This window comes from Panulirus ornatus, chromosome 65 (genome assembly GCF_036320965.1).
Source record: "Panulirus ornatus isolate Po-2019 chromosome 65, ASM3632096v1, whole genome shotgun sequence".
Taxonomy (NCBI): Eukaryota; Metazoa; Arthropoda; class Malacostraca; order Decapoda; family Palinuridae; genus Panulirus; species Panulirus ornatus.
Genome location: NC_092288.1, coordinates 2134139 through 2157104, shown reverse-complemented (window position 1 = coordinate 2157104; position 22966 = coordinate 2134139). Strand labels below are relative to the sequence as shown.

The window sequence follows — 22966 nt, the reverse complement described above, 5'->3', positions numbered from 1 at the left end:
AATCTCTTATTTTGTGAGACAATTGGTATTGGATTGTCTCCCTCATTGTCCACGTCAGAACCTTTTGTTGAATCTATGAATGAAATCTTGCTATACGAGTAACTTTACTGTAAGTTAATATTTTACTTATTATAATTGCGTATTTTATTTCCAAAAATTATACAATTAAATAATATAAATATGATTATAAATCGTATTCAATATAATATATGATTAGTATACTCAGGTTATCATTTTTCATTTGTCCAGCAATCGTTTGACTTTAATGTAGTGCGGTACTGGTGAAGTGTCAGACGAAAGGCAAAAGCAGAAATGACACCGAGAGTTATTACTTACACGTGCCTTTTATTGGGCTTATTTGGTGCTCTGGGTGATTGTTTATACTTCCATATTGGAGAAACCGAAAGAAAATGTTTCATCGAAGAAATCCCTGATGAAACAATGGTTACAGGTAAGCATTCTCCAGCAGCAAAGTCCATCTGTATCAAATTTGTTAGATATTTATATAAAAATGCAGTGTAGATCGTATAGTTGTTAAGTTCTGGATGTAAAAATGTATGAAACCATCCTAGAACACGTAGATACAGCAGAGGTTAATATGCTCAAAAGCGTTGTAATAACCTTAACGTTCATTTGATGTAGACTGATTGTATGGGTTATCCATAGGGCTTCGCCGTATGTGGCAATGGAAATCATAGTTTGTTAGTTCTTTAGGAATATGGTAAAGTACTTCAGTCACAGTGCGTTGATAGCTTTAGATATTATTATTTTGTTATTGTAATATGTAGAGAATGGAGTGATAATAGCAGAGCGATTTTTTAAGTCCATTATAGCTCCTTATCGAAAGTAGCCTTAGGAAATGGACACTTAAGGTTCATATGCTATATGTAGTTTATTGTGAATACAGAAATAGTTGCAGAGCATGAGTTAGAACTTTCATGAAGGAGAAAAATAGTATATTTGGTAGTGTTGGCATAACTTGAGTAAAAGATCGGCAGAACTCATGAAAATCTCATATAACCTCCCAAGCAATCCAGATTTGTTTTATATGCCACAATAGATTACTGCTAAGGTGATGACAGACGTCAACAAATAGATATTTTGTGGTCATACAATCCTCAGCACCAGATGAATTTTATCTTGGTTTAATTACATGAATCATTTTGGATTCTAAGTGAGGTTTTTGTTGGTTGTGTTGATATTTTTAGTGTATTACCAACTCTACATACAATGATTAACCCCAAAGCTTCCTTGATATACATAGCCCTTCAAGGTTTTTAGACAAAAATATATTAAAGTATAATGGTCATGGTCAATATCATGTCCTTGAAACTCCACCACAACTGCTGAAACTAATGTCAATATTCATAGGCAATATGAATGTAGAGCTAACACTTATGTGGCCAGTTAGTTGGCACTAGTTGGTCAGTGTTATTTTACCAAGTTTATTTCCAACATTTTATTTATTATATGTGTAGTTTAGCTCTGCATCAATATTAACTTTAGCTATTCATTGATTTTTTCTTCATTGCAAGTGTACTGATTAAAGTAGTGCAGCCTTGGGCTGTTGTAACCTTTAGAAAAGTCCTTTGTAACACGAAGACTCTTAAAGGAATTGGTTCTGGGGTAATATATGATATATTGGGGCCTGACATGCAGGAGGGTGAAAGGCGTGCAAGGAATAGAGTGAATTGGAACGATGTGGTATACCTGGGTCAATGTGCTGTCAGTGTGGCCTGGATGTGGAAAGGGAGCTGTGGTTTCGGTGCATTACAAATGACAGCTAGAGACTGAGTGTGAACGAATGTGGCTTTTGTTATCTTTTCCTAGTGGTACCTCGCACACTCACGGGGAGAGGGGGGGTGGTATTTCATGTGTGGCAGGGTGGCAGCGGGAATGGATGAAGGCAGCATGTATGAATATGTACTTGTTTATATGTATATGTCTGTTTGTGTATATGTCTGTTTCATTTTCCCCGTGGACTCATAGGAATATACATATACATTTAAATGTATAGGTATGTATATGTGCATGTGTGGGCGTTTATGTATATACATGAGTATGTGGGTGGGTTGGGCCATTCTTTCGTCTGCTTCCTTATGCTACTTCACTAACAAGGGAGACAGCGTCAAAGTATGATGAATAAATATTCATATATATGAATGTAAAATAATTATTTACCTAACAAGATTCACCATCCTTGACCAGGCAATTACAAACTTCAGCTATATGATCCACGCACTGGAGGCTTCATGCCGTCATCACCTGGCCTTGGCATGCATGTAGAGATCAGAGACCCTGATGACAAAATTTTGATGTCAAGAGTAAGTATTTTTTTTTTCAAACTTGCATATGAGTGCAGTATTAAACTGTGGCAGATACTGTTGTTTTAGTTACAATACTTGAAATAGGAATGCAGTACAGGATTCTTACATGTATATATATTGCTAGAATTTCCTGAACCATGTATTTCATTTTTATTGTACCTGCTTTGCATGGAAGACACTTAAGCACTGAGTTATGCTCTTTTGTCTATCCATTTGCTGTGGGTAGTTACACTTGAACCTGCAACTTTAAAAGACTAAATCAGACACCCAAAAAAAAATGTATACAGTAATTTCCCAACACCTAAAGAAATTAATGGTGTAAGATTTTATAAATCTAATGCACCTTTTTCAGGAATTAATTTTCCAGAACTGCTGTTCTCAACCCAATCCCAAAAACAAAGCGAGTTTGAACATACAAAAGATAATGAAAAGAAATAAAAACAATTGTAAGGTTAAAGAATAGATAAATTGAGATTAGAATACTTCAGAGATGGGTAGAATTGCAAAAAATCTTATTACAAGCTTGCATTAGATTGAATTTGTGGCCAGTATGCCAAAGGAGAGCAATCATCAGTTAGAAAAAGAGGTTTCTTACTTTTTCTATGGTAGATAGTCCATGTGGGCTAAAGCTCTTTTTTTTTTTTTTTTTGTATAATTTACTTTGATTTCATACAGTTACTTAATTGCAGGTATACAGTAGTGAAGGACGATTCACATTTACCTCACACACTCCAGGAGAACATGTCATCTGCCTCTATTCCAACTCCACCAAGTGGTTCTCAGGATCTCAATTGGTATGTTCTAAAGAGGAATTAATAGTTTCCCATAAATCTTGATTTTATATCAATAGAAATATGAAATAGATATGTGACAAGGTTTTGGGTGCTGCTTGTTGACTTTAACACAAGTCCTAAAAGCTACACCTTTTTTCAGTCAAGAATGACATTTTCTCAACTGATGAATGTGTTAGAAGTTTGGTTTAATCCATGAAGGACAATAATAGTTAATGCAGTAAGCAACTCCAGATCATTGACAACAAAAAAGGATTATGCCTTCTAGCTCTTATTATTACTCTAGGGGAATTTACCATATTCATTTTTTTTTACATTTTTTGCGTATTCAGCTTTCCAGTCATCTTAGAGGGAGCACGTAAAACACATTAGAGCACTTTAGTCATCATTTATCTCCACAAACTGCATTGTTTCATCTATGACATAAGCATTTGCCAACTGCTTGAATTGTAGATGACTGTATCTGATTTTTTCTTCAAAAACAAGGTGATTTAGAATGAATTTTGTTCAAGAATCTTTAATAGTACCCTAATTGGTTAAACAGCATCTGTATAGTCCAAGAAACTATAATCTATTTGAGAAAGCTTAAGCACAGGTTTTCCAAGACAGCTAAAGCCAGCCAATCCATCATCATTATTATATAAAATACATCAAAATAGTTTATTAATTAATCTACACATATGGATTGGGATGTGTGTGTGTGTGAAGTGGAGAAGTAAGAAGCATGTGTGTGCAAAATGGAGAAGTAAGAAGTGTGTGTGTATGAAGTTCATATTTTCACTTATGCATATACTGAGCATTAATATTAATTGAATTCCACAGCGTGTTCACTTTGATATCCAAGTGGGGGAACATGCCATTGACTATGCCAACGTGGCCCAGAAGGAGAAACTAACAGAGCTGCAACTACGAGTACGACAATTGCTGGACCAAGTAGACCAGATTGCAAAAGAGCAGAACTACCAAAGGGTAGGAACTTATATTCAACAGTATTCATTAGATATAAAGGTATATTTTGATTTGTCTCCTTCGTGTTCAGCACGTTTGATATCAGTGGATAAGCATTCAGAGACATAAGAAGGTATGAACAGTACTAAGATCTAACTTGACCAGTTTGGGGAGGGATATAGCAGTGGTATACTCCCCACTTGTCTGTTTCTCTGTATGTAGCTTGATTTATCATAGTACGGGGCATTAAATTTGAAGGGCAAAGTATGGCCCAGGCTTCTATAAATGCTTTCCCTCTTGGGATGTTAAATTTGCTCTTATCCAAACTTGAAAAATGTCTTTTGCCTTGGTCATTCTTCAGATATTGCTTTTCAAGGGGGCAAAAAAGAAGTTTATTGATATACAAGTCATGAAGTCCGAAATAATGATCATAGTAAACTATGAATTTTTTTTATTTAGTACCATGAGTTTTACACCCCTAATCTTGAGTAGTCATCCCTAAGGAAAAAGTATAATGGTTCTCAGGTCAAAATGTCAAAGCCCAAGGTAACTGCTACCTTTTCAGGGACGACAGCTTCAGTGCATTGCTTTTACTTATGTGTCACCAGTTTAAGCCAGACTCTATGTATGGTTCCGTCTTGAGAGAGGATGAAACTAATTTGTTTTGAATAGAACAATTCTCTAGAAAGTAAACCAAAGTGCACCTTACCTCACCATTTTTGTCAATTTCAGTTTACAGTTCAAGTACAGAAAGCTGTCAGATGGGCTAGTCAGGATCACTTACTGAGAGATGTAAATTCATAGGGAGCTATGAAACATTTAAGCCATACATATTTAGGGGTTACATGAAAAGCTGGAATCTTGTTACTGAAAATAAAAAGTGTGATTATACACACACCAAGATCTACCTTCCTACACATATTCTTTATTTCCTTTTCAGCACTGATGGTAAGGTTTTGAGTCTTCAGAAACTTTATCAAGTGATTAAATCAGTGTAAACCTCTTTTAGTTATAGGCTGAAATCTACATCAGTTTTTGCAAGTTACATTGTAACATGTTGGTACTAGTTTAGTTTTAATTAGCTGTACAGTATGGGCAGGTGAGTTCTGCACTCATGGTGCACCATTTCTTTCCTTTCTGTAGCTTCTCACAACTTTTTAAACTAATGTATACTATTAGCAGTCACAGTGCCATCACTTCATTCCATATATCCACTACTTTGAAAGTACTTTATCTTTTCCAATGTCTTTTGTGCTTAATTTCAGGTTGTGCTTTCTTTCTGCTGTATAACTTTGGTGCCTAATTGTTTGGTTGGAATGCATCCAAATTTGCTACAGTTTTTTGATGAGTTTGAGGACTGGCCATGTTTGTACACAATTATTTCTTAACCTTATTGGATGTTACGATTGCACCCAAGCTACAGGTTTCACTATGAATGGTGAATGCTTCTCTAGGAACTCGTGGAGAAATTACTATTCATTGGAAGTCACAGTATTAAACCACATAACTTTAAAATACTTGAAAGTAGACAGGCCTTACCTATCAGATGGATTTAAAATTTATTCTGGTCGCTAGAATATAATTTTTAAGTTCCAGAAGAATTTTATGCAAAGTAAGACTCTCAAACTGAAACCCTGAATATCTAAGAGGTGAATTAACGTTGCGTGAAAACTGATTAGGGCTGGGATGTTTCAGATGAAGATTTAAATGGATGGATTGATGGGGATTGAACACAATGAAAACATTTAGAATGCCTGGCCCACAGAAGAAACAAGACAAAAAACAAATAATGGCAGAGAAGAACAGAAGGAAGAAGTGTATGCATGTTTTTAATGATGAAAATATAAATTTCACTTTAAAGCATGAATTGTATCTTATGCTGATGAGCCATGGACATTCATGAAGATACATTTATAGAACTTTGGTTTCATGAAATTATAACATTTATCTTTTATGTGACAAAGTGATGGTACATCACTGCAGATAAATTTATAATGTTTGATCGAGTAAGTAACGTAAGGGTAAGAGAGATGTGTGGAAATAAAAAGAGCGTGGTTGAGAGAGCAGAAGAGGGTGTTTTGAAGTGGTTTGGGCACATGGAGAGGATGAGTAAGGAAAGATTGACCAAGAGGGTATATGTGTCGGAGGTGGAGGGAACAAGGAGAAGAAGGAGAAGAGGGAGACCAAATTGGAGGTGGAAAGATGGAGTGAAAAAGATTTTGTGTGATCAGGGCCTGAACATGCAGGAGGGTGAAAGGAGGGCAAGGAATAGAGTGAATTGGAGCGATGTGGTATACCGGGGTTGACGTGCTGTCAGTGGATTGAATCAAGGCATGTGAAGCGTCTGGGGTAAGCCATGGAAAGCTGTGTAGGTATGTATATTTGCGTGTGTGGACGTATGTATATACATGTGTATGGGGGGGTTGGGCTATTTCTTTCGTCTGTTTCCTTGCGCTACCTCGCAAACGCGGGAGACAGCGACAAAGTATAATAAATAAATAAATATTGAAAACCACATATTACAATAAAAGATACAAAATGTGTATTTGTTATTCATAATAATGGTTTATTTTTCATCATTTTTAGAAATGCTCATGTTCTTTATTTATTTTCAGTATCGAGAAGAACGCTTTCGCCAGACATCAGAAAGCACCAATCAGCGAGTGCTCTGGTGGTCCATTGGACAAGTTTGCATTCTGTTAGGCATGGGTTTCTGGCAGATGCGCCATTTGAAGAGCTTTTTTGAGGCAAAGAAGCTTGTATAATGCATTGAGAAGACCAGATGAAAATAATAATTGATACTTAATATAAAAGATGTAAGTTTTGTTTAGAAATTATAGGAAAAGGCACCATCAGGTGAAAATAAAAAAAAAAAAATCATGATCAGCCAACTAGTATATGGATATTAAAAATGAAAGTAGTATTTATTAGTGCTTGTGTCTTTAAAGGCTAAACAAACTACCACACATGGAGACAAAAGCAGATGGATAAATAACAATCTGACTGAAACGCCGATGTGAATGTACAAAAGGGAAATTGAAAATGTCCATAAATGTCTGTCAGTCAGTATTAATGATGAAATATGATGAAAGAATGAACTACCTGTATAGAAGGTATAATTTATGAACTGAAGATCCAAGTTTGTTTGATAGGTTCTCTGTTGTTTTTCTTCCCCGCCCCAGAAGCTATAATGTGTAGGAAATCTACTTTCGCAAACGATACATAAAACCTTTACTCTTTAAGGATCTTGATTTTGTTTTAGCTTTCATGTGTATGCTTCTTTAGCTGTGTGGTGTACATCTAAAAATGCCCTAAATTGTTATTTCTTACAGCTTTTTTTAATGTTATGAAGTGTTGGCCAAAATAAATTTTCATTTAGCTTTTTCACAAAATGTTTTGGAAATTTCTAGTCATCTTTGACACAACTCCAGGATATTTTCTTTCTTGAGATTCACCTGGGTTCAGTAAGAACTACAGTTTGACACTGAGAAGTTGAACATATCCAATACAAAACTTTTTTTAATAGATAATATTTTCCAAGAAGCAGATTTTTTTCCAATTTTGCAATGATTTAATAGGAACAAAATATTTTGTCTCGCTGAAATCTGACAAGGAAATACAAAGATGTATTCTGAAGCATAAGACTTATACTTTACACTTTGGCCAAATAAAAAGATCTCTCATAACTTTGCCCAAATATGTAGGTTTCTGGAGTATCTTTTGGGTTTCATTTGTGGAATTTTTGTACAATAGTGATTATGCAAGTTTTAAGTAAGATATTTATGATTAAATAGTACTTGATCCCAATGACTTGATGCCAGATATCTCCAGTAAAGGATGGGTATCAGGAGATGCTACTTGTTTTTCGCTTGAGAAAAATTGACTCTATAAAACGTGTATTACATGTGGGTGGAAGGGCACTAAAGTTAAATGGGAAAATCCACTTGGATTGTTTTCCAGCTCTTCTTTGATGTCCTCTATCATTGTGAGATCAAAAGATGTAATACCAAAGTATTAGCAGAGTCACAGTCAAGCATCAAGAAAAGAAGCATGTATAGCATTATGAGCACTAAGCAATACCACTTATTAGTCATCAGTCTCTGATGAATAATACCACCCTCCCTCATTTGTAGTCTATCTTTCTCCCAGCAAACCTATCTGTGCATGCAACATTAAATGTTTTCTCCAAAGCATTTTGCAAAACATTTGGTCAATTGGGACATTAGCCTGAAGGTATGGGAGAGTTGGAGAAATACACTTTTTAACAAGACCAAAGCTTGCAGTCAGAAAAAAAGCAAAGTGATTATGTAACATGCTGATGCAGGATCCCTGGATTTCATAAACTGTATGGGTACTGGGCTTCCCTCCCACTCATTACTTGTGGCTTGGTTAGCAAGAACTGCCAATCTCTCCATCTTTGGACACCAGAATGGAAGAAAATCAGCAATCAAATGGTGTTAGAAGAAACACTTAACAGCCTCCCTATCTCAGGGTAACTAACCATAGATTGCTAGGTTTCAGCAGCTGATGGGGAGACCTCATGACAGGCTCTTCACGTATGTCTAAAATAAAGCAACAGCTCCAGCACCTGTTTTTTCCCACACTGAACATAATAATATAAGCTACCTATTCATTTATGCATCAGTCCCTTCAAGCTTGGAGGGTTAAGAAATTATTTATGTCAAGAGTGCAGGAACACTCCATACTTCTCAAGATGCACTTCAAAAAATTATTTTGAATACCCTTGTCGATACTACCTTTAATACTTCCTGACAACTTCCTCAACAGCTGTAGACTGCCCAACACTCCTGGTACCCTAACTTTGAAAATGACAATGATTGAAGATGTTAATCTCATTAAATATACTTTAATTTAAGGATATCTGATTTGATGCAAGGACTAGATTTGCAAAGTTTTATGATTATAAAAGCCTCCAGAATTTTGTATTGGGTGTGATGTATATATCATTTTTCTGTTTATCTGTTTGTCAACTTTAATACAAATAAATTGGAATTTTTGTTTTCATTTTATAATCCTACCTTTTTATGGTATAAACAGCTCCTAACCCATTTGTCATAAATATCAACCTGTAATAAAATGAAGCAAAATTTGACAAGTTGCTTCTGAATCTTCATTACTGGGTTTGCCTCATCTTGATATAACAAGTGCATAAACTAGATTCTACATGTTACTTGCCATGAATGCAAAAATTTCCTTGTCTTTGGCAGAGCAACTGATGATAGACTAAAGCAAGCAGAATAGTTCTCCAAGAATGTTTTCAATTTTTCCTTTATGCCTGGTTGCTTCTGCCATTGTTACAAGGTGTCAGGAACAGAACAGAAGACTCATTAACATGCATTAATTTCCAAGCTGTCATGTACAACGTACTTAAACCAGAGTCAACCATCCACAGCTAAGCCCCAGAGACTTGCCTTCATGATTTGCCACCACAAAACCATAAATGTTACCAGGTATACTCTGACGTGTACCTCTGTAATTTAACCATTCATTTTTGTCCTCTTGCCTCATTATAAAGGAACGATACATGCATTCTGCCAATTTCCAGACCTTAAACCATACAAATAATGAATGTCCCAACATACCAATCATCAACACTCAACTCCTCTTCAGGAACTCTACTGCAATCCCTTCTATTTCATATCAGACATGGCTTTCACTACCACCAGGATTCTCATATGCTACCTTGTCCCTAACACACTTCAGTACTTTACATTAAGGCACTCTATCTCCTCCTCTCCACTATACCACTGGTCTGGACTGGCTCCCTCCATATGCTGCTTCATTCCAAATATCACATCTAACACGCTCAATAGTCCTTCAAGATACTAACTCCAACTCGAGGTAGGCAAACACCTGAGGTCTTGATGATTTCTTCTACATTCTGCTTCACATGCTCTATTTTTTCTTTTATCTGAGCCATTTCAAGGGCATATTTTTACCCATGCCATATATAGCAGGATATTTAGATGAATATATATATATATATATATGTGTAGGTATGTATATTTGCGTGTGTGGACGTATGTATATACATGTGTATGGGGGTGGGTTGGGCCATTTCTTTCGTCTGTTTCCTTGCGCTACCTCGCAAACGCGGGAGACAGCGACAAAGCAAAAAAAAAAAAAAAAATATATATATATATATATATATATATATATATATTATCCCTGGGGATAGGGGAGAAAGAATACTTCCCACGTATTCCCTGCGTGTCGTAGAAGGCGACTAAAAGGGGAGGGAGCGGGTGGCTGGAAATCCTCCCCTTTCTTGTTTTTTTTAATTTTCCAAAAGAAGGAACAGAGAAGGGGGTCAGGTGAGGATATTCCCTCTAAGGCCCAGTTCTATGTTCTTAACGCTACCTTGCTAACGCGGGAAATGGCAAACAGTATGAAAAAAAAAAAAAAAAAAAATATATATATATATATATATATATATATATATATATATATATATATTTTTTTTTTTTTTTTTTATACTTTGTCGCTGTCTCCCGCGTTTGCGAGGTAGCGCAAGGAAACAGACGAAAGAAATGGCCCAACCCCCCCCCCCCCCATACACATGTACATACACACGTCCACACACGCAAATATACATACCTACACAGCTTTCCATGGTTTACCCCAGACGCTTCACATGCCTTGCTTCAATCCACTGACATCACGTCAACCCCTGTATACCACATGACTCCAATTCACTCTATTTCTTGCCCTCCTTTCACCCTCCTGCATGTTCAGGCCCCAATCACACAAAATCTTTTTCACTCCATCTTTCCACCTCCAATTTGGTCTCCCTCTTCTCCTCGTTCCCTCCACCTCCGACACATATATCCTCTTGGTCAATCTCTCCTCACTCATTCTCTCCATGTGCCCAAACCATTTCAAAACACCCACTTCTGCTCTCTCAACCACGCTCTTTTTATTTCCACACATCTCTCTTACCCTTACGTTACTTACTCGATCAAACCACCTCACACCACACATTGTCCTCAAACATCTCATTTCCAGCACATCCATCCTCCTGCGCACATCTCTATCCATAGCCCACGCCTCGCAACCATACAACATTGTTGGAACCACTATTCCCTCAAACATACCCATTTTTGCTTTCCGAGATAATGTTCTCGACTTCCACACATTTTTCAAGGCTCCCAAAATTTTCGCCCCCTCCCCCACCCTATGATCCACTTCCGCTTCCATGGTTCCATCCGCTGACAGATCCACTCCCAGATATCTAAAACACTTCACTTCCTCCAGTTTTTCTCCATTCAAACTCACCTCCCAATTGACTTGACCCTCACCCCTACTGTACCTAATAACCTTGCTCTTATTCACATTTACTCTCAACTTTCTTCTTCCACACACTTTACCAAACTCAGTCACCAGCTTCTGCAGTTTCTCACATGAATCAGCCACCAGCGCTGTATCATCAGCGAACAACAACTGACTCACTTCCCAAGCTCTCTCATCCCCAACAGACTTCATACTTGCCCCTCTTTCCAGGACTCTTGCATTTACCTCCCTTACAACCCCATCCATAAACAAATTAAACAACCATGGAGACATCACACATCCCTGCCGCAAACCTACATATATATATATATATATATATATATATATATATGCATAATTTTTTCTTTTGAGGCCTGTCTACACGAGCGGGCCTGATCGGCGGGCTTGCCCGTTAATGGGCATATTTGACGGGCAAACGATCAAATTGCCCAAAAGCCCGCTGAGCGAAATCACTGAGCTGGTGCCCGGTAGCTGGAGTTTCTACCCTGCCAGACGCAGGATAATATCGTTAACCCACAGCGGGCCTTCATCCCACATCCCACGGCATAGTAGCACAGTGAACATTTAACGATGGCAGCCCAGGATAACTCTAGTGAGCCACCAACAATTTTTTGGTCTAAAGCACTTACTAGTACTTTGATTGATCTTTATCGTAAGAATCCATGTTTATGGAATGTGAAGCTGAAACGCTATAAGAACAGAGACAAACGCACAACAGCAGTGAAGGCTATTGCTGTGGGGATGAGAGAGCATGGTACTTCCATTACGATGGATGACATAAAAAAGAAAATAGACACGCTGCTTAACCAATTTCGGCGTGAATGCAAGAAAGTAAAGCATTCACTCATCCTCAGGTAATTTCTGAAGTCGTGTTCCTCACTACTTTGTAGTTCATGAAGTATTGTTGCAGTGCTTCCAAACATACTTCTTTTCTTTAACCAATCTTTACACCATATCCTTTTCTTCTTTTTCTTCTTGAGACACAAAGCTATTATCATAGAGCACAAAATCTTTTTCTTGACAATGCTAGGCACCATGGTTCTCGTACCGCACTCCACCCGCTACTGGCAACATCGTCGGGCAGGCCCGGCTGTTCATCACCTCGGTCGTGTGGACAACATTCACGGGCAGGCCCGCCAGAATTTGCCCGTTAACGGGCAAACCCGCCGATCAGGCCCACTCGTATAGACAGGCCTTTAAACTTTTTTTTTTTATTATTTTGCTCTGTCGCTGTCTCCCGCGTCTGCGAGGTAGCGCAAGGAAACAGATGAAAGAAATGGCCCAACCCACCCCCATACACATGTATATACATACACGTCCACACACGCAAATATACATACCTATACATCTAAATGTACACATATATATACACACACAGATATATACATATATACACATGTACATAATTCATACGTCTGCCTTTATTTATTCCCATCGCCACCCCGCCACACATGGAATAACATCCCCCTCCCCCCTCATGTGTGCGAGGTAACGCTAGGAAAAGACAACAAAGGCCACATTTGTTCACACTCAGTCTCTACCTGTCATGTAATAATGCCCGAAACCACAGCTCCCTTTCCACATCCAGGCCCCAAAGAACTTTCCATGGTTTACCCCAGACACTTCACATGCCCTGATTCAATCCATTGACAGCACGTCGACCCCGGTATACCACATCGATCCAATTCACTCTATTCCTTGCCCGCCTTTCACCCTCCTGCATGTTCAGGTCCCGATCACTCAAAATCTTTTTCACTCCATCTTTCCACCTCCAATTTGGTCTCCCACTTCTCCTCGTTCCCTCCATCTCCGACACATATATCCTCTTGGTCAATCTTTCCTCACTCATTCTCTCCATGTTCCCAAACCATTTCAAAACACCCTCTTCTGCTCTCTCAACCACACTTTTTATTTCCACACATCTCTCTTACCCTTACATTACTTACTCGATCAAACCACCTCACACCACATATTGTCCTCAAACATTTCATTTCCAGCACATCCACCCTCCTGCGCACAACTCTATTCATAGCCCACGCCTCGCAACCATACAATATTGTTGGAACCACTATTCCTTCAAACATACCCATTTTTGCTTTCCGAGATAATGTTCTCGACTTCCAAACATTCTTCAAGGCTCCCAGAATTTTCGTCCCCTCCCCCACCCTATGATTCACTTCCGCTTCCATGGTTCCATCCGCTGCCAGATCCACTCCCAGATATCTAAAACACTTTACTTCCTCCAGTTTTTCTCCATTCAAACTTACCTCCCAATTGACTTGACCCTCAACCCTACTGTACCTAATAACCTTGCTCTTATTCACATTTACTCTTAACTTTCTTCTTTCACACACTTTACCAAACTCAGTCACCAGCTTCTGCAGTTTCTCACATGAATCAGCCACCAGCGCTGTATCATCAGCAAACAACAACTGACTCACTTCCCAAGCTCTCTCATCCCCAACAGACTGCATACTTGCCCCTTTTTCCAAAACTCTTGCATTCACCTCCCTAACAACCCCATCCATAAACAAATTAAACAACCATGGAGACATCACACACCCCTGACGCAAACCTACATTCACTGAGAACAAATCACTTTCTTTCTACACGTACACATGCCTTACATCCTCGATAAAAACTTTTCACGGCTTCTAACAACTTGCCTCCCACACCATATATTCTTAGTACCTTCCACAGAGCATCTCTATCAACTCTTATCATATGCCTTCTCCAGATCCATAAATGCTACATACAAATCCATTTGCTTTTCTAAGTATTTCTCACATACATTCTTCAAAGCAAACACCTGATCCACACATCCTCTACACCTCTGAAACCACACTGCTCTTCCCCAATCTGATGCTCTGTACATGCCTTAGACTTTTTATTCAGCATTTTTAGCTCTTTACTCTCAGAGCTCTTCATAAATAACTGCCTTGAGATACTCTGCTTCTTGCAAACTGTTTTTCCTCAACCAACTTACTGAAATCTTCAGTTTTGCCTTTCATCAATAAATACAACCTCTGTGGGTGCCGGCATCTGTATTGTCTACATGCCTCAATACCAACTCAACCTCAATCTGTGCAGTTGCATTAGAAACTTTTAAGTAAGAGTAGTTACAGTTTCATCCTTCAACTAATCATGTCACCCTTTCATTTTTCATTATTTCTCTTCCCTGACAAACTAAAAGAAAATGCTAGACTCAGTACAGTACATGAATCATCTAACCCTCACAGACCATGCCATGCACAAAAAGTTTTTTCTAAAACTTTTTATGTCAATTATACTTACTCTGTCTTCACTGTATCTCTAATATGTATATTCATGAACTACCATGTTCCTCCAAACCACAAAATCCAAGTATCCTTTCACTGTCCCTTTCACATTGTAAACTAAGCTAATTATTTCAAATTCTTTGACAAATTTAATAAACCTTCTAGATATAAAACATTAGCTACATTCCCATGACTAACTTAAACATGATTAGTATTAAGAGTAATATCAACAAATATTTTTTAACATTTTATTGTGTACATCAACCTTATGAAACTTCTCAGAGATCAAGGGTGCAAATGAGACACTTTTCAAATTAAATATTACTAATTATGCAAGAAAATCTAGTAACTTTGTGTTTGTATCTAAAATCATTGGGTCCAAATGTTTAATATTATGAAAAAAAAATTGTACACCTATACACAGTAGCATTTCATCTATTAGCTCAATCGATCCATGACCGATTCATCACTCCTCGTATTCAAAACAGATGCTCTAATGTGAATATTCTCCAAATGAATGTTCACTCCATTTTAAATTCACATCGTTGGAGAGAAGTAGCCATGGATGTTTCTCTACCAGATAATGCTGTGGAAAGATTAATAACTTTAATCCAGCATTATATGTTTCTGCCTCTGGCTGGTGTTGTTAAAAGTGACAAAGCTATCTCCCCAATACTTCTAACCTTTAACAATGATATTCTTACCTGCTAAAGTCCCATGAACAGACGATGACTATTAACCCTTCAGCTGAATCAGCCTGCAATGCAAATCTTAGTCTCTCAATGGCTTTTATTCACAGCAAAATTCATCCTCTCACATGCCAAATGGCTTTAGCAATTCTTGGTCAACTTGCAAGCAGAGAGAGACTTGCTTTACCTGAGGTGTGTGCACTACACTGAGCATTCCCACCAGCTTTGAAAGGTTCCCCCCCCTACTCACTGAGGATAAACAGAGGTGTGAGCATGTAGCATCCTTAATTGTAGGGATCCTACTGCTGTCCTTTTCTGAATAGTGCAATAAGCATCACTGACAGGTAAATCCTTCAATAATAAAGCTACATAAAAATTTCATGGCATTGCCTGCTGCCAGTTCAGGGAGAGGTATATGGAATCACTGCAGGAACTGGCAACATGATAGCAAGTACTGTAAAGTTAAAACCTAATTTTAACAACAAAGATAAGGATCTGTAACTAAAACCCTAAGACAATTCTGGTGTATTAGAGTCTCTTTGTATTCAAACTCATACTCAAGAACAACTGTCTTGCTCATAATCCTACTCAGATATTTGTACACATGACCTTCATACTCAAACTCATGATTAAGTAAAGCACATGTACAGTGCTACTGCTCATTTAGCTAAACACAAAGTATTAAGAGAGACTGGCAACTCTTCCCTGTAAGATTCCACCCTGAATATATTTACTATCAAAGTGCATACCAAAACTTCATATTGCTTACTGCAGTTCATAAGATAGCTATGACTTTAGGACTTGCAAACATACAAGTGTATGCAAAAATATTAATTGACAGATTGATGGAAGTGACTAAAATGCAGAATATGTGAAGAGCAAGGGTGTTTTTAAATGATAGGGGATGTGGATCAGATTTTTGTAGTAAAGATGGCTGTGGAAAAGTATTTGTCAAAGTTAAGAAATTGTATGACCCTTTTATGGATCTAGAGAAAGTACATGACAGAGTCGAATGGAATGCTTTATGGGATGTGTTGAGGATATACGGTATAGGGGGCCAACTGTTGGATGGTGTGGAAGCCTGAGCAAATGCATGTGTAAGAGTGGATAGACAGCTGAACAAAAGTTGTGGGATACATACAGGTGAGAGGCAAGGCTGTGTGATGTCACCATGGTTTTTCAATAAATTTATATATCATTTATCTGTTTATTATACTTAGTTGCTGTCTCCCACGTTAGGAAGGTAGCGCAAGGAAACAGATGAAAGAATGGCCCAACCTACCCACATACATAAACGCCCACATATGCACATATACATACCTATACATTTCAAAATATGCATACATATACTCATGTACATATTCATACTTACTGCCTTCATCCATTCCCATCATCAACCTACCACACATGAAATGGCACCCCCTCTCCATGCATGCAAGAGGTAGCACTAGGTAAAGACAACAAAGGTGACATTCGTTCACACTCAAAAGACAACAAAGGTGACATTCGTTCACACTCAGTCTCTACCTGTCATGTGTAACGCACCAAAACCACAGCTCCCTTTCCATATCCAGGCCCCATAAACTTTCCATGGTTTACCCCAGACACTTCACATGCCCTGGTTCAATCCACTGACAGCATGTCCACCCCAGTATACCACATCGTTCCAACTCACTCTATTCCTTGCACGCCTTTCACCCTCCTATATGTTCAGGCCCAAATCACTCAAAGTCTTTTTCACTCCATCCTTCTACCTCCAATTTGGTCTCCCACTTCTTGTTCCCTCCACCTTTGACTCATATACACTCTGTCAATCTTTCCTTACTCATTCTCTCCATGTGACCAAATCATTTCAATACACCCTCTTCTGCTCTCTCAACCACACTCTTTTTATTACCACACATCTCTCTTATCCTTTCATTACTTACTCGATCAAACCACCTCACACCACATATTGTCCTCAAACATTTCATTTCCAACACATCCACCCTCCTCCACACAACCCTATCTATAGCCCATGCCTTGCAACCATATAACATTGTTTGAACCACTATTCCTTCAAACATATCCATTTTTGCTCTCTGAGATAACGTTCTCGCCTTCCACACATTCTTCAATGCTCCCAGAACCTTCACTCCCTTCCCCACCCTGTGACTCACTTCCACTTGCATGGAACCATCCGCTGCTAAATCCACTCCCAGATATCCTCCAGTTTTTCTCCATTCAGACTTACCTCCCAATTAACTTGTCCCTCAACCCTACTAAACTTAATAACCTTGCTCTTATTCACATTTACTCTCAGCTTTCTTCTTGCACACACTTTACCAAACTCAGTCACCAACTTAAAGGTTGTAGTATTAACCAAATCATCAGTAGGAACTGGCATAGTAAAAAGATATTACACCAAGACCAACACTATATCTATAAGTACACTAAAGTAAATAACATGGCAATGACTTCCTCATACTATGACTCACTTTTGTGGGAGCTCAAAACTTATCAAGCAAACAACAAATAACCTACATACCAAGGCTTAATTTCACACTTACTTGCCAAGAGTGATTTCAGGTGAGCCTTTGTCTGCACCTTGTTTGAACCCTGAAACAAACATACTATTTGGGTTATTGGTGCACAAGCTATCTTATTGTTTAAAACATCTGTATTTTGCATTGAATATATTAAGGACATAAACATCTATAGTTTGGTTTTGAATACAAGCTCTTGAATGTGCAATGAATAAACAAAAAATCAAAAGTTTGTATTCACCTTGTATACCTACATTTCCCTCAAAAGTACCCTGGATATAGAGAAATACAAATGCATTTTTAATGCTAATAATAAACCTGAATCTACAAAATTCTTATGCAAATACGGGTCAGCAGTAAGGATTAAGTACCAATGTGACTATGACAGAGAAGAAATTGAACTGTGGATAAGCAATGATGTGAAACTAACAAAGGAGAGATCAAAGCTGCCTGGAAAGAAAGCTGTATTATGAGAATTGTAGAGAAAAGTTAGGTACGAGAACTGTAGAGAAAACTTAGGCAGACTTAAAAAAGGATTCTCAATGTTATATTGTTTATATGTACAAACTTAGACAAAGACACAGAAGTGGATTCTTGATGTTATATTAAGTACTTACATGTTCACACCTAAAGTACTGGGTAGTCTCAGGTCATGGGCACCACAGATATATCTTATGGATGTGGAGTAATTACATTTTAATAGACACCTTATACTATCTATCACCATTAGGAAAAATGTGGGGATATAGTAAGAAACACATACAAATCAACAGAATCTCTGAAAACTTCACCAAGCAACCCAAACTTGCCATATTTTCACAATGTTCCTTGAAAAATGTGTGAAGTTGTTTGCAGTCAGTTGCATGAAGTCTGTTCACTGACTGAGTTCCCTGTGTCCTCCTGCACACAACCAATGCAGAAGAAAGATGCTAATAATGGTATATTTTGATGACGGAATATAACACTGAAAATAATGGTAAATCAATCCCTAGGTGAAGTTTCCTTATGTATACTCTTCATTTCATATCGCACTTACTTTTGTCTGACATTTCCCTAGATCATCCAACCATCCTAATTGTTATTTACTTAATATTCCCAAGACATAAACAATGTTTCAAATCACATTCTCCAAGACTATATCACTACTGACTTCAGTGATAAGCTTTCTTCCAAATCCATGTGATTTCTATGGCTCCCAAAACCATACTGATGTTTGGTCATCATTTTTTTATTATACTTTGTCGCTGTCTCCCATGTTTGCAAGGTAGCACAAGGAAATACGCAAAAGAATGGCCTAACCCACCCACATACACATGTATATACTTGCAAGTCCACACACACACATATACATACCTATACATTTCTACATATAAATATATATACATACACAGACATATACATATATAAACATGTACATAATTCATACTTGCTGCCTTTATTCATTCCCGTCACCACCCCGCCACACATGAAATGACAACCCCCTCCCCCCACATGCGTGCGAGGTAGCACTAGGAAAAGACAACAAAGACCACATTCATTCACACTCAGTCTCTAGGTGCCATGTATAATGCACCAAAACCACAGCTCCCTTTCCACATCCAGGCCCCACAAAACTTTCCATGGTTTCCCCAGACACTTCACATGCCCTGGTTCAATCCACTGGCAGCACATCAACCCCGGTATACCACATCATTCCAATTCACTCTCTTCCTTGCATGCCTTTCACCCTCCCACATTTTTAGGCCCTGATCACTCAGAATCTTTTTCACTGCATCTTTCCACCTCCAATTTGGTCTCCCACTTCTCATTCCCTCCACCTCTGACACATATATCCTCTTGGTCAATCTTTCCTCACTCATTCTCTCCATGTGACCAAACCATTTCAAAACACCCTCTTCTGCTCTCTCAACCACACTCTTTTTTTAATACTACACATCTCTCTTATCTTTTCATCACATACTCGATCATCATATCACACTAAAAGAAAAATATTCCCCATTTGGAAAATTTCAAATGCAGGACTAAAACTCAAAGTAATAAGGGAAGGCATTAAAACTGCAATTAATAAAGAATACCAGAGGACATCTAATAAAAATAAAAAAGTTGACAAATAAAAAATAATAGTTAAATTAGTCTGTGCTGAAAAATTCAATGAAATTATACAAGAAAGAGGTCTAGCCTGCAGATGAGGAAAACTTATTCAACGAGCATTGAATTTGAAAGGAAATGTCTACATGTAACTGAAGACAAAACTACAAATGAATCAAAGGCTACTCTAATAAATAAAGGTAGATACTGAAATAAACCTATAATAACCTATACACCCTTACATAACAAGTGTAAATTTCATCCTTTGGGGTCATAAATGAGAACCCATACCTGTCACCAGGTAAATATGCCAAGGAGTGTTGGTTAAAACAGTAAAATCAACTTACCTAACCTACCCCAAACCGGAGGCCTCTGTCCTTCCAACCCATTCAGACCCTACCCTACCTCATCGTACTCAAGATATGGACAATAATGCATATATAAATCCTGATACAGTGGCGCAAGGTTGGATAAATATTGTTGGTAAAGATGCCGGTGCTAAAGTATTTCTAAAATAACTCTTGCAATGTAGACACAGCAAGCAAAGATCAAGGAGTAATATTTGCCAAGCAACCGCAAAATTAGATCAAGCTTACCTAAATACAGAACGGTGGGTATAAATCCCCAGTGGAAGACGGTTTTGCCCAAGTCGATAACACATTGCAGCCTTTGCTTGGTCTCCACGCTTAACTTCATGATGCTTTTACTGGTAATGTCGACCCACAGACTCTAGTCCTCCAACGCCTCAAGAATTAAATTTCCTTTCTATGGTTCAAAGGGGAACGTTTACCTAAGCAGTTCAATCTGCTCTTGTGATAGTCATGTGCGCCACGATTCCTTTCGAGGCCTGACGGGGCCGTCATAGGAACATTTGTTGTTGTTTGTAGATCTTAATTTGATTTGTTCCCGTATATATATATATATATATATATATATATATATATATATATATATATATATATATATATATATGCCATACTACGTACTTGGATTTAAATGTTATCCTCTGCTAAATGGTCGATAGCCCATGAATCATCAGAGAAGTTAATCATATATGATTACCAATAACTATCCCGATTACACATATTATTATAATGGATATTGCCTTGATCTCCTTCATGATTTACTATATCTGTATATTTTTTTTTTTTTGGTGAAAAAATCATATACATTTATCGGGCTGGTTACAATGTAAAGAAATTCTTTTCAAAATAGTTCTGGTCCCATCAAAACTAAAACATCTGAAAATAATTCAGTTTCAGAGGTCAACGAGAACTATAATTTCCACTGAAACTGTGTCCGTGGTTTACATGGAATGTGCTCTAACTTTAATTTAAATCAGGATTTGTTTATCTCTGCTTTTCGATCTACCATGATTCCACAGCGATCAATTTTCTATTGTTTTCCTTACCTTTAATTGTAGCTAAACTATATTAGCAAGAGGCTTAAGTTAGAGAACTTAAATAGCCAACCTCTTCTAGTTATGCATGGGCGTCCGCGGGAAGGAAGCTAGAGGGGAAGGGCACTGTCTTCCTGCGAAATGAAAAAATAGCAAATGTATACCTGCAACACGGCAGTCAATCTTTAGCAAACCTCTAAAATGTTAAATCCATCAAATCCGACGATGGGAAGCGATACACATCCCATTCCCCTTCCTTCTCTATCCGCATCACTTTGACGGTTGGTCCCGCTGACTTTAGTCTTCCCCCCTTTACACTTGGGAATTACCTCCTGACGATAACGCAGTTTCATTATCGTGTATCCAAAATAACCACCCTTAAGGGCATTCACGCTGTGACTATACTATATTACCCATTCAGATGCTTCAATCCACTAATATATCGCTATACTATAAGTTGTTCATCTCATTGCCCTGGTTCTAGAATCTCAGATGCTGGAGGTGTGATATTGGTTCCAAAATTTTCAAGGCAGAAGTAATGGCGTTAAGTCTTGGGTGGTTCTTCCACCTCCCTTTTAGTTAGGGTGGAATCAACAGACTTTCGCTTTTGTAATTCTCTTGCTATCACCTATCTCTGACCTTCCTTTTCGTTTGCAGTAACGCTGGTGATTTCTCTCTTTTCTTCAGGTATTACTTCTGCTACCAGTCTCGTGAGTTGTCTGCATGTCTTAATGGTTATTAAGGCCTGGGCCCTCCGCAAGCCACTGGCTGATGCATCCCAAAATTGTGTGCAGGCCAACACCACGAGGATGGGCCATCATAACATTTACTTCCTCCTCTGAAAAGTGAAGCTACAGAATTCTTTTCCTTCTTTCGTTTTCCATCATTCTTTTACCGTCATTCTTTTACATCTCCACGTTTAAGATTCAAATATATAAATACATGCGTTTTTTTCTAGTTTTGAATCTTTCCTCACCTGTCATTTCCTTAAGCATTTGGAAACAGTCTTCATAATATTCAGAATGGTTTCCTATCATAATTCAAAGGTAATACCACCATTTCCTGCGTTACTGATGACTGATCATCTTTCCTGAGAGGATTTAGGGAATTTAATGCTGTAGCCCTTAATATCTCGAAAGCTTATAAAGACTGTATAGCACCAAGAATATGATCCTCAAGCTTCCCGTTTTCGGCTTTACTCCTTTACCCTATTCATTTACATCCAGCTTCCCCCATGGATAGCCAATTTCCATAAACATTAATGGATCAGCACCTCCACCTACCCCTGTTAACAGGAGAGTTCCTCTGGGTTATGGCCTTCCACCCACTCTTCCACTTTCCATCAGTGATATTCCTTCCTTAACATACATCTCGATTCACTAATAAGTTGAAGACACAACTCTGAAGTCTTACACTATTTTCTTATCGCACTAACTTTATCTTCTGCAGGTCGATCAACACTTCGTTTCGTCTCGTCTTAGCTACCCCTATAAACTCAGATTTACAAAGGATTTTAAAGAGGAGCAGACGTAGTCTCAAAACTCAAATTTTCCCAATATCTTTTAAAGACTCCTGTAAGCGTCCCCATCTCCAATAATGGTTCTAATCTT

The 22966-nt window shown here is 38.0% G+C and overlaps 1 protein-coding gene across 1 annotated transcript; it reads left to right on the top strand.

Annotated features, from left to right (window-relative positions):
- The first annotated feature begins 238 nt into the window (after window positions 1-238).
- eca (transmembrane p24 trafficking protein eclair) lies at window positions 239-9084 on the top strand. The gene is made up of 5 exons (XM_071657846.1): window positions 239-451; window positions 2209-2324; window positions 3017-3121; window positions 3941-4087; window positions 6682-9084. Exons 1-5 carry the CDS (start codon window positions 313-315, stop codon window positions 6829-6831), a joined length of 657 nt encoding a protein of 218 aa, XP_071513947.1. The 5' UTR covers window positions 239-312; the 3' UTR covers window positions 6832-9084.
- Window positions 9085-22966: the final 13882 nt, after the last annotated feature.

Bases quoted from the DNA above. Each gene is read 5' to 3' on its own strand.
- eca (XM_071657846.1), top strand. From the start codon at position 313: ATGACACCGAGAGTTATTACTTACACGTGCCTTTTATTGGGCTTATTT. The intron at 452-2,208 runs GTAAGCATTCTC...ATCCTTGACCAG, and splicing joins TGATGAAACAATGGTTACAG to GCAATTACAAACTTCAGCTA. The intron at 2,325-3,016 runs GTAAGTATTTTT...ACTTAATTGCAG, and splicing joins ACAAAATTTTGATGTCAAGA to GTATACAGTAGTGAAGGACG.